Source organism: Manacus vitellinus, unplaced genomic scaffold (genome assembly GCF_001715985.3).
Source record: "Manacus vitellinus isolate BGI_N305 unplaced genomic scaffold, ASM171598v3 scaffold_28_pilon, whole genome shotgun sequence".
Lineage (NCBI taxonomy): Eukaryota > Metazoa > Chordata > Aves > Passeriformes > Pipridae > Manacus > Manacus vitellinus.
Window position 1 is genome coordinate 7,698,087 of NW_021940122.1, and position 13,388 is coordinate 7,711,474.

The window sequence follows — 13,388 nt, forward strand, 5'->3', positions numbered from 1 at the left end:
TTTTTCATCACATATGAAGTTGAACCATCTCTGAAATAGTTCCTGCTGAAGTTAATATCAAGTAATTCTTGTTTCCCACTGTCCCATTTTCCAATACACTACATTTCTGCAATGACAACTGGTAATTGCACAGCAGGATCCAAAACATTTTGGCAATAGATCACAAAACTCTTCAGGATGTAGGAGGAAACATGGCATTACTCAGGAAATGGAAGCACATTACCCTGTTAACATGATCAGAAAATTAACATTCAAAAAGTCATTTACAGGTTTCAAGGGTTAGCATATTAAGAGAGAAACAATTCAAGAAGTTTAGAACTGTTGTTTCATATTGCTGGACAAGTCCACCCTGACACCACCTTCTCTTGTTTGTGTGTTTTGTTTATGAGTTCCTTCTACCTTTAAACTGCAGAGCAAATTTCTGCAACACTACACCAGAAGTAAAGCAGGGTCTGGTTCTGTAACACACACTGGTGTTTCACAAGTGGGTCCCAGAAGCCAAGAGTTTTAGCAGTCCCTTTGGAAGTCTCACCTACTCTTGGTTTTACACAGCACAGGTCAAATCTCATCTGCTCCCCAACCATGTATAGCCCAGGGGTTCTGCCTGCAGCAACACCAGAACTGACAGGTCGGCAAATAATGGACAGACAACAGTAGAAGTAACATTTTTGGTTTAGTGTTTGCAATTTGTTTTACAGTTTATAATGAAATACTGTTAGAGATATTCTACATTCATATGTTTCAGGCAAAATAGAATTTTAAAATCATAAGGCACTTTAAGACTTCCTAAAACAAATGCTCATGATAAAAATTCAACAAGAGGGCTGGGTGAGAACCCTTTCTATTCTTAGTGTTCTACCCTCAGGTCAGTAAATGATCAATTCTCTAGTCAGGCAGGCAAGTGAAAATAATCAATAGAAAGGTTTCCAAGACAGAGTTACTGCTGTATTAGTGTGCATTCTGAAGCAGTCTATTTGAAGTGTCTTCAGTTGGGGAAGGAGGGCATGGTGTGAATAAGATGCATTAAAGTAGTTCTTTGAACTGGGCAACAAAGATGCATTGCAAGGATTAAGTTTCATTACTTTCATTGGATTAAATTCCTTCCATTCATTATTGCCAACAAGAGTGAGGAACAAAAAGGAGCTGGTTCTCTCCTCCCTCCCCCCCGCTCCCATTATAATTCAACACAAGATTTCAAAGACTTAAAGTGACCAGGACAGAAGCCCATGAAAAACTACATCTGGCCACTTCAGAGTATGTTTAAATATTCATTACTGACTTCCTGAGGTCTCACCTCTTATTAAAGAAAGAGAAACATAAAAGAATTGGCAACTGTCTAAGTTGCTTCCAGTCAAATTGATATTTTGCTTCTTTTTAACATGAACCCACTGTTCACATCAAGTACCTGCATTCAGAAAGGCACCAGCAGCTCCTCTTGGCAGAGGATGGCAGGGCAGAGGATGAATGCAGGCAGGGCCCTGGGCCCCAAGGGGAAGGAGGAATAAGCAACTTTGCTTCACACACTTGTGTCTCAGCTTAAGAACAGCTTTGAAAGCTGGACATGCTGGGCTGCTGTAGCAACAAGTGGACTGATACCAAAACACTGTCTGAGGACTTCACTTGGAGATGCAGCTGTAGGAACTGCAATCTGCTGAAAACTGACAGAAAGAGCTACAGTGCTGGCAAAACCACTGCCTGCTTCTCAGGGCCCCAGAGAAGGGAACAGTAGGAACTAGCCCCTACCATCCATCTGCATATTTTCAAGTTGTGAATACCTATGATATTGCCCAATACATTTTTGAGTCTTTTGGGGCTAACAATTGCTGAAAAACTTGACTCCCAGGGGCTCAGTGTGTTAGGCACCACAGCACACACTTGCATCCCTAGTCTTCTCAAATATACCTCTAAGGGAAAAAAGCCCAAACCTAACCAACCAACTAACCAATAATTTGTTTTTCCTCTAAGTCCTTGATTGTTTTAAATTCTGACTTACTTGAATTGCACTTCAAAGCCCAGCAGCAAAAAGAAAACTTGGTAGCTGTGTTCAGGAGTATATATAAATTTTTAAGAGACAAGGTATTTTATTGAGTCTAAAAATGCATAGAGATATCAACTGCATAAGCTGTCTTTGACCTGGCTACAATGAAGAAGCTGTGAAAAAAAAAAATAACCTAATAAACCATACAAAATTTGGGCAGAAAGGGGATGCCTGTTCAGTTAGGAAAGAAAATGCAGTTAAGGATTGAGCTACATTAGAATCAGCCACCACTGGTCTTAATTCACCACACACAGAGGTGCTACTGTGCAAATAGGAGCTGTGATGAAATCTACATTTGTGAAATGAAAAAATGCATGACTTCAAGGCAGCTGCTGCTAAAGAGAAGGGAGGTGGTACCTCATGGCCCTGAGCTCAAAAGATCTTGAGATCTCAACTTGTGTGGCTCATTTTCACTGGCAGGAGAGTCAAGCTCTAGATCACTCACTACTGTTATACCAGCAGGCAATTTAAAACTGTGGTTCTGGAATCAGCTTACTGTCCTTCAGCATTGGCGTGACTACATTCATGTGGGACAGGAAGAAGCATCTGAAAGAGGAGATGAACAAAACAGGCCACTCTCTGACTGCAGTTTAACAAACAGCATGCAGTTGGCTTCTCTCAAAATCTGTAGGTTTTTCTTCCCATACAAACCTCACAGAATTTGCCAAAGTGACATCCAGTTGCTTGGTACATATGCCTTATTGTGTCTTAAAAATATACCTTTAAAAATTATTTGGAAAGGCATAGGCACATGCAATTAGTTCCCTGCAGATTTGTGCAGGTGGGGAATCATATGTGCATGTGGGGACCAAGTTGCAATAATTAACAATGGACAGCTAGATCATTTCTTTCAAATTCCAGTTCTTTACAAAGCAAACTGGGGAAATACGGAGTGCTGTCAAGGAAATGCAAGGCAAGAAATTCATGCTGCACACGGAGACAGATTGGAACATAAAAAGTTTCACAGACCTTGTTCTTCAGGTCACATGAAAGGAAAAAATGTAGTCTAATTAAAAAAAAAATCACTAAAGCTAGTTGTAAAGAATAGAATTATCAAAGTGCTTTAATATCTAAAGTGTCAAAGATAATTAAACAGGGCCATTAACACAGAGCTGCCATAAGATGTTCAAATAGGTACATGTGTTTTCTGAATATAGGAGGGGACCACAGGTTTTTAATTTCCCCTCTAGGGCCAAAGTGGGTTAAGAGAAGTTTTTCTTGTTCATTTCAGCTTCTTAACATGATGTTTTTGTCTGTTCATGCATTCAAAGGCACAGTTGGATTTGCTCTATCAGAAACTGCATCAAAAGGACTGTTTACCATGAAATATTAATAAAGGGGCAGCTCTCACTGAGCAAAACAAACAACAGCCTCATAAAGTAGATTTATAGATACCTCTCAATTAATAATATTAATTTTATAAGGAATTTCTTGATGCATAAAAATTGCGAGCTGTTTTCTGCAGCTTTCCTTTAAACATAGTTAAGATAACTGAATGTGTTATTTGAACCGTCCAACAGACTGCCACAGCTATTAAACAAGAGCAAATGCAAACAAATAAATAAGGAAGACGTTTCAAAACCACCTCGTGCAAGATGCTCAGACAACGTGCCTTTGCCTCCCTACTGGCTTTTCCTCTCGTGTTCTGAATCAGGAAAAAAGACATTCTCCACAGCACTTCCCCTGGTACTCCCATTAAGCTGCTTAGTCATATGACCTAAAAGATGGAAAGTAACTCTACCAAGCACAGCAGAGCTAACTGCAGCAGGGGAAATGTGGCTGTTTATAAACAAAGACTGTCAATCGAGACCTTTCCTGCAATTCACAGATATAAAAGCAGATCTGCTCCAGGTAAGCTGAGACTCAAAAGTGCGACACAGAGCGCCACATCTGGTCCCTTGCACAGGCACTTATGGCCACAAGTCTGAAGTAATACTAAAAGTCTCAGCAGAACAACTTCTCTGTTTCCTGAAGGCATCATAAAGACAGCAACACTCTAGGTGTAATGGGAAGAGGCAGGGGGAAGAAAAATAACAAGTACAGTTAGAATGAGACAGCTTACTATAACAAGGGAGAAAAAAGGTGGCTCAGTTCTATGATGGTTATAACATCTATAACAGCTAAGAGATGCTACACCTCTTGGCAAAGGAAGAGTAACCAGGGCTTGAAGTAGTCCTGAACAAAACATTTCAACTTTCATTTTCAGTGGATGGGTGTAAAATCTGTAACTGAAATCAAAGGAGACAGAAAAGAATGAAACTGCTATATAAAACACTGGGGTCCATACACACTCACATGGCATCATTAGCCTGTTTCTGATTTACCACAGTGTTAAAAGATCTGGACAGTCTCCTTTGCTATGCAGGATGACCAAAGTCCAGTGAAGTTTCATGTATTAAAACCCTTCTGAATCCGCCAGTGAGAACAAATCCCCCTCCCCTGCCCGTCTGAGGGAGGGTGTCTCCCAGTCAAGAGACATTCCTAACAACCCCAGGCAACCTACAGGCAGTACGCTACCGAGTTAGATCTCCTAAGTAGCACTGCGCCAAGCAAGTCTAGGCTTGCTAAGATGTTCTGCCCCTTGCATGGACTTGAGGACAATTTCTCATGAGCCCTTCAGGCCAGTGGCTCATGCTTCACCGTTCCATTATTGCTTTTCAAATCTGTTTTCCTTCCTGTCTTCCCCTCTCGCTCCCTGTTATCCCAGAAGGACTTTTTGCATCCTGTGCGCAGCGACGCTGGCCTCATCCTCAGAGTCAGACTCGCTCTGGGAAGTAGAGCTCTGGGAGGCAGAGCTGTAGGGAGAGGAGCACTCCGGGGAGCACAGGTAGTGCATCAGCGGGAGGCGATACTTCCCACAGAAGTCAACGAACTTGATTTGTCTGACGCAGCTGTCAAAGTAGACACCTGTAGGGGCAGAGGGAACAGGAAACACACGTGAGATCCCATGCCAAGAGACCTGTGAACTCTGCAAGGCTGTTGGGGCTGGTGCATACGCCTCAAACTAGGATTTAATTGACAGGAGCACAAGGGATACTGAAGGAAGAGAAGGGACCAGGATACCTCTGGAAATGTAAAATTTCTGTAAAACTGTATTTGGTAGGTGATTCAGAACAGCACACTCTTCATATAAAGACACAGGGCAGTTACTTCCAAATAATGTGGCAATTTCTTCTAACCATTAGGGAGAAAACTCAGGCTGGGAATTTGGAAACTTCCTAAATGCCAAATGAATTCAGGCACTCTATTTTCAAACTTGTAAAACCTCTTCTACCAGCTAGTAAAAATGCGTTCACAAACAGACCTTCACAGCTCTACTTTTCTTCTGCTTGAGTGAAGTCACCATGCTGAGCTTGGATGCTACTTTCCATGGCAACAGTCTTGCTGTAACACACAATTATGTTCTCTTCCTGTCAAAGCAAGTGATTTTAGATGCTGACATTTTCAGAAGTTTCCAGCAGGGTTTTAAGTCCTAGCTAGTCAGGAGCAAGCTTTTCTCCTGCAGCGCTAGAGCAATGCTGCACTACTGTGCAAGTTCATAGGGCAAAGTGAAAAAGCACAAAATCAATCCACTGTTATCCAAGCTGTGAAAAACTCTAAAAAAGGAAACTTTTCTTTCCCTCCCAACACAAGTTTCAGCCCTTCTGTCTTTGCTTATGGAGCATGCTTTGATACTGTCCTGTAAGGAGATAAGATAACAGCCTGCATTATAACTGCAGGGTAGATACTAATTAATCTTTTTTTTCTTCTTAATCTTCTAAAGGCTAAATGCACAGATCATTTACTCTGGATAAAGATTAAGCATTGAGCCAAATTAAGCCCAAGCATTCCAGGCTTTTTTATGAAGTCCTTTCCTTCCAAGAACTACATGCTAGTAGTCCCAAGCTAGAGCTAAGCAAGTTGCTCCTGAAGATTGCTAAGCACTAGAGTCACTCTCCTTTTTTCAATCCAGAAACGATGCTTGCGAAAGTTCTTCTGTCCATTACTTTGAATTATTTTAGGGCAGAAGGATCGGAAACTTCAGACCATAAAACCATAGTGGAATGCTGGGATGAGCTACAGAGACTCTGACAGAAGTGCTGTCTTACATTCCCATGCAAATACAGTAAACCAGAACAACAACTTTGAACTCTGTTCCTAAGTGAACAAGGCTGCTCAAAGACAAGTTTGCAGGAAACCTGGAGCCAGAATGTGGATGTAACAACACATTGAACCTGACAGAGCTACTAAAGTCATGGCAAGTCAGAGGGAAAGGAAATCTATCAGGTAAAAGCAGGAAGCAGAGCTGTAAAGGTGAACTTACCCCCGCATTTAGGATTGGGACAGTTGCTGGCCAAGCTCAGATACCGGACCAGAGTCTCCGGGAGATCGCTGGGAGCATAGGGAACATTGCGAGTTTTGATTGTGCGCCCAGCAAGTTCCTGAAGGCTCGGGGGGTTGTAGGTCAGGTCACGGACAAACCGAACCACCAGCGGATTCCCGCGCAAGCTCAGCTCTTCTAGGTGAACCAGGTTAAGGATCTCTCGAGGAAGGTAAGTCAGCAGGTTATTGTGAAGGCTAAGGGAACGCAGGGAATGCAGCCTAAGGGTGGAGATGGAAACCCAGTCAAGATGTGCGAGCAAAATTGTTCCACAACTGCACTATGCAAACCTGATTACTCTCCCCTCTCCCACCTATTTCTTTTTCTTTGTTTTTTCTCCCCTTTATAACATAAATTCATGCTATAAGAGCTGCTGCTAATCCAGCAGTCACAATGCACTAGAAAACTTGTCTCAGTTCCAGAATACCTGTTAAAGAAACAGTCTCAAATATGCTGCTGTCCCTCTCGGTGTTCTCAAAACCCCCCAAAAAAGGTAGCACAGAACAAAAGTGTATAAACTGAGCGCTTTCAGGGGATACAACACTTCCTTGTACCCAGTGCATGCATCAAGAGCAGTTCCATGCAATACTCTGAATAAGTCACCTGCTTTCCCTCATGCATTAAAGATGATTGCTGGTAGGCAGCCAGCCCTGGAAAACCCCATGTTTTCATTGCTTGTGGCTGCACCACCTCGTGCTGTGATAGCACCAGATCCCAAAAGCTAAGCAGGGTCAGGCCGGGTTAGCATCGGCACAGGCGACAAGCAATTTTTTGGCTTTTGGAGGAGGCTTTTCTCTCTCAGGAAGCACAGAGCAATACTTCAGCATGGCATCCAGGGATGCTCCCAAACCAGTCCAAGTTATAAGACAACTGGACATTTTCCATCAAGAATAATCCCACTACACCATCAAATTCCAACTCAGAAAATTCCATGTTGCCATTCAATTGCTTTTGGGGTTACAGCTACACCTCTCACCTTCACTTTCCATCTCAGGCTACCCATACAGAGCTGCAGTGTTCTCTTTTCCCCATTACAAACGGATAAAGGAGGAACTTAGCCCCTAGAACTGTGCTGTAGGATTTAACAAACACTAAAACATTCTGAGATCCTAAAGTAAGGAATGCCAAGGGAACACACAGGATGGTACAAAAGCACACACAAAACATATCAAGCATTCATCACTAAGTAAACAGTAGCATTCTTACTTCTTACAGCAGCAGTTTCTCTTTTCTGAGTTGCCCAGGTACTTCTTAGGGCCCACTGTACAAATTCATTAATTCACCATGAAGTGTAACCTTGGTGACAATTTTTTTCCATAACCCTTTGACTGAGTTTTCCATATCATACATTCATGGTCTGCCTGCACTGCACCATGCCAAAGATCTTGTTCAAGGCTAGTCACATTAACAAACTAAAGGACAAATAGGTCCTCCCAGGTGCTTTTATCCACACACGCAGAAGAAAAAGTTCAAAGAGTTAATTACAGCTGGTGGCTGATGACAGTAAATACTCACTGTGCCAGCTGAGGTGGAATGCTCTGGATCTTGTTGTCACACAGAACTAGATACTTCAGACAAGGCAGTTTTGCTAATTCAGGTGGAATTGAAGTAATAAAATTTCCTCCAAGGTATAGAAACTCTAAACTGAAAAAGAGAAGAGAAAAAAGTCCATTATTTAATTAAAATAATTTCAAGTTTCCTTCAACACCCAAGTCTTCACATCTCCTGCATTTCATAAATAAAACTTACAGATGACTACATATGAGATAATTTGCTGAGAGAAAGAAAAAAAAAGGCTGAGTTGCACATCAAAATTACAACAGAGCTGCAGTTTCACAATAGATAATGTTGAGATTTACCTCCAGACTCCTGCAGTCACCATTACATCTGCAGGTAGGCACCAGACAACTGTGTATTCCTACACCAATGCCATGTGCAAAGGTCCTACTTCCAAGGAAGACCAGCCTGCACACCCAAGGTCTGCAGCACCGACACAGATCCTGCTGCAGCCAGTGGGAGCTCTCAGTTTCAGCAGGATGAAGCAAGAGAGCAGTGTCTCTCCCTGAAAATCCCAGCCCTGCACAAGCACTAGTCGCTCTTTATGGTATCATTTGACTCCTCAGTGACTAACTGGAACCTTTCAGCATTAATCAGAGGCAGCCAGTCCCCCTTTGATACAGTTTGCAGATCAACGACACTACAGCTGCCACAGCACAGAGTGCACCCGAGTCACACAAGTACATGCATGCAATTTCTCAGACAGATTGGTTTCAGTATACTGAAGTCATGAAGCCCAAAGCTACCAAAACCATTAGCTGGACTTAAATGTAGTTCGTGCCTAAGTGAAAAAAAAGAATCATTAGATGTCTTGGGATGGGAAACTAGTTCCCTTCTGCTAGGCACTAGTTCCCTTCTGCCAGGTGGAGTAGCCAGTATTTGCTGTGGAAGAAGTAAATCTAAGAAGAAAAACTGGCAAGCACTTCTCTTCAACATAATAGTTTCAAGTCTCCATTTCAAGGATTCAAATAGCTTTCCTTCCCTGTTCTCAGATCTTGTCTGGAAGAGGAGCAAAGGCAGGTTCAGTTTGGGTACTTCTTGCTAATCACAGTCCAGACATGACTTTTTCTCATGCTTGAAAAAAGTGGATCTCACAGTCCTGGTTCAGTATCTCCAGTACACACTCAGGTTAGCTACCTAACTACAACATACATTATTAGCCTTCTCTGATCCACCAAACATTCCTCACAGGTCAGGGAAAGTGAAGTCATCCAGGCTCCATCAGCCTTTCTTTAAAAACAGGTTATAACCTCATTGGAATAGGAGACACCTTCATCTCACCCTAACAACTGGATAGAAATGGATACAACTGGCACATAAACACATGAACAAAGCATCCAAGGGAGATGGTGGTCAACCCAGAGAAGGTCTGAACCCTGCAACTGTGTGCCAGAGCATATGTGGAGCGCCAGAGAAGCTCCTCCCTGAGGCTTCCCCTGGAACGGAGCAGAACAGTACAAAGAGTCTATTTTGCACAGTTCTTGCAGGAAACTTGAACCCCAAAGATCCAATAACAGCATCTGCCTGGGCTACAGAGGCCACTAATGCAGCACCAAGGTCCATCTGCCCAACAGCAAAGAAGAGAAGGATAGACTTCTGCAACACACACTTCTGCAACACACTAGGAGATGCTCACAGAACTTAACCTCCCCTGGATTCACTTACCTTTGTGGAGTATGTCAAAGGCAAGGTAAATAACTTAAATTTGATGAAGTGGGTACAAAGCTAAGCCTTAAACTGAATTTGATAATATGACAGGAAGTAACTACACTTGCTTCAGCTGAGAGACACATCTGGAGGTTACTCTGAACATGCAAGAAAGTACAGAGGGAAAAACCACCAACAATCCCCACTGCTCAAAAGTAGCCTCTCTTCTACACTGACAACCTGTAGGTGGAGTGGGTGTACGAGGAAGGCTGCTGTGCAGAGACCACGTCAAGGAGAGATTATTTTTAATTAACTTTTTATCCCCTAACAAAGCCCTGAGTTTTAACCAAAATTCCTCCTTCAACCTCTATGTTTCCCAAGGTGGATTTAGGCTGCTTGACTCTTATTAGGAACTTAACTCCTGACCATACAATTCTTAGGCTTATTTTAACTCCATACCATTGCTGGAGCCCACACCAAAATCTGCTGGACAAGGGAATTCTAGTAATGTGGATTTCAATATTTAAACAAGGTTTGGATGTGTACAAGTTTACACTTTCTACAAAAAGTGAATAATTAACTCTTCATCCTCTGTGTTTCAGGACACCAATGCCTGTAAAGCCACATGGCATAAAAACACTTACTACCAGGGAAGGAGAAGAGGGGTGCAAATTATATAGTATAAATGTTTTGTTCAAGGCATAAAATGTGTAAGTTTCAAGAGCAGCTTACTGTACAAACTTGGTGTGCAAAAACACTGCCTACAAACTACTTACAGCTTCAAATCCATTCTTTGTAAAGCCTGTGTAATGAGAATACTCTGTCATACCAGGCAGAATATAAAGCCCCAACATCAGAATATAAACTCTGTCTAACTAAAAATCCATAAATAAGACAACTCCTTCAGTGGCAACAAAGTGCTTCTTAAAAATCACTTTCTTTTTACCTATGTTCTGAATCACCTTTCTGAGGTCAGCAGACTAACAACTCACTGGGCCCAGTCTGGTGCAGTAAATTCAGAATTTCCACATCAACTTAAGATATTAATTAGATGGTCATTTATTAAAAAAACAGATGGAGAAGGTTTTGAAACTATAAAGAAACTTATTTAAAACATATGAAAGGTATTCTTATAGCTTCCACTGAAACACTGCTCAGTAGGCAAACCAAATCCAGAACTCCAGTCCCTCAAAATACTGTTTGCTAGAAAGTAGGATATAGCCTAGTCGTGGCTAAGCAAGGTGAAGAAAAATTAACAACAACCACTTCTGCATCACGTTAAGTGCCAAGAATCGTCTGAGCAAAGCTAATCATGACACAGGAAAGGATTTTCAAGAGAAACGACCCTTTTACAAAGAGCACTGACCACACCACTGTGGCCAAGGGTTGTTCCCAGCTCAGCTACTTCTGGCCTGATTTTCACATCATACTAAGCCTGTATCTAGAGGCCAAGGTGATGCTGGCTCTCCAACTGTCCTACTTGGGGTAGGGCAGTTTGCTGCTTGGTAAGACAAGCAAAAGCTGAGCTCTGCCCTCCTCAGACAAGAGCCTGCAGCAAGGTAATCCACAGCATTTACCACTGTTTTTGCAGGACCCCAGCAGAGACGGAACTGAGCTTAGTGAATACTTACCTAACTAACCTTTCACACTAAGAACTGGTTCTTCTGACAATCATTAATCTGCACAGTCACTTTGATTGATCAGCTAAGGTCTTGTGCACTGCACTGCTGTGTACACAGAGGGAGAGCTGGAATTTTTTCTGCACTTTCAAAAAGTCAGTCCCGAAACTTCAAAATGCCAGAGAGCAACAAGTCTTAAACGAACATAAGCTCAGTTCCTATTTTTGAAGCTAGAATAAATGATGTACTTCCAACCTGACACAAAGGCTCTGGCTGAATGAGTTTCAAGAGGGTACAAACACTAACAAAATCAACCTCAACAAAAACAGAAAAAAACCCCAACAACCATCTGACAGAGTAACTAATGAGGGTTGACACTTTCTCTCCTGCCTTTTAGCTATGTTTACAAATACACTAATGAAAGGCCAAAGTCCCTTTCAGCCTCATACCCAGCAGCCCCCTGCTCAGCACAGCCACTACTAATTGCTGCCAAGCAGCAGCCAACCCGCCAAGCCCATCATGTGTTGCTCCTTTCTAGCAGGGTATTTCACACCACCGGGCTGTAGTGTGGCAATGAAAATCCTTTTACGTACTAGGAAAGGAGTGGAGAAATGCTCAAACAACTGTGAATCAATTCAGGTAATGGCAGCAAAGTTTAACATGTCAAGAGACAGTAGTCTCTTGCTTGAGTATGTCCTTGATGCCTTTAGGTCATCATACACCACGAATCAAATCAAAAAGCCCCAAAACACTCAGTAAACAAGAAGAGCCCACTCTGAGCACTAGAGGCATTTTTGATGCCTTATCAACTACCACAGCACTCCCATAGTCATGTTTCAAGGGGAGAAGAATGTCTTCTGCCATAGGAGATACTCAAATTTTCAATCCACCCTCTTTGCTCACAGATGCTTCTTTGAATAACATCTAACAGCTGACATCAAAGAGATGCACCTAAGGAGGTAATCTAAAAAAAAAAACAAAAACCAAAACTGAAAAAAAATAACCAACCAACAATGGTGCCTGAAATAGCTCCAGGTCTTTTTAAGATAAACTTTTTAGCAAGAAATTTCCAGGGCAGTTTTGAGGCTCATGTAAGGGAGGAATTTCAAAGCAGCCCACAATACACTCCTGTTAACCCTGTTCTACGATTTGCTAATTCCTGAGAGAACTGCATAGCCTTTGCTGACACGCAAATTTAAGATCAAACGGTCGTCTGAAAACTATTTGCAAAACGTTTGAAGAGGGGAAGAAGAAGGGAGGCAGCAAGTAGATTTCCTAATGCTGCATCTTTATCAAAGCTCCACTTGCCCTTTTTCCCACACTGTAACAGCTGTTCTTTAAGCGTATGCTTGTCTAACATGCTTAATACTACCCACAAATGAAAGCAAATGCTCTGGTTTTCACTGCATCTAAGCCTTTACACAAAACTTGGATAAATCCAGTTAGGCCTTTGAGGTCTTTGATCCCAGCCCTCACACAACCAGGCTTTATTAGAGGAATACAAGCGAGAAGGAAAGGAACATAACACGGCTCTTCTCCAAGCTCTTTCTGCCTGCTCCTGGTGCTCTACTGCACATGAGAGTCTTCACTATAAGAGTGCAACTGAACTTGACATTCACATCAGGAGATTCGAAGTATCCACTGCATTTCACTAAGCTCTTGAGAACTGTTCAATTTACAGGACACTTGCAGGATATTTCCCTAAGTGTGCACACTCCTTGCACCCTTCAGCCAAAAGCCAAAATTGCATGGTGAATTGCACTGAGCTGTCTTTTACCAGACTTGCCACACAAATTTTGTCCAGAATGGGCACAAGTAGATGTCCATGTTTCTAGCTCACCAGCTATAATACACATTACCCCACAGTGCATCCCCAGCTGGATCAGCATAGGAAGGATATGCAGAAGGATACAGCAGTGGATCTCGATGCAGATCACGGCTCAAGAGCTGCTGAGGGCTGTGAATTGAGTCTGAGAGAGAGTGACTGACCATAGCATCTCCCACTGAAAACACAGGAAGGTCAGGAGGGAGAACTAAAGGAAAGATAACACCTACTAAGCTCATATTTTATCTGGCAGGAAACAGGAAAGCAATGCAAAGAGGGCTGCTCTCACACGTCTGGTGCATTCGCCACTCTAAATTCACAGCAACAGCCGATGCTCAGGTC

The 13,388-nt window shown here is 42.4% G+C and overlaps 1 protein-coding gene across 1 annotated transcript; it reads right to left on the reverse strand.

Moving 5' to 3' along the window:
• Positions 1 to 654: 654 nt before the first annotated feature.
• LRRC58 (leucine rich repeat containing 58) lies at positions 655 to 13,048 on the reverse strand. Its single transcript, XM_029960637.1, has 4 exons — positions 12,999 to 13,048; positions 7,914 to 8,042; positions 6,342 to 6,619; positions 655 to 4,945 (listed from the first exon to the last, which is right to left on the reverse strand). The coding sequence occupies exons 1-4, from the start codon at positions 13,046 to 13,048 to the stop codon at positions 4,737 to 4,739; spliced, it is 666 nt and encodes a 221-aa protein (XP_029816497.1). The 3' UTR covers positions 655 to 4,736.
• Positions 13,049 to 13,388: the final 340 nt, after the last annotated feature.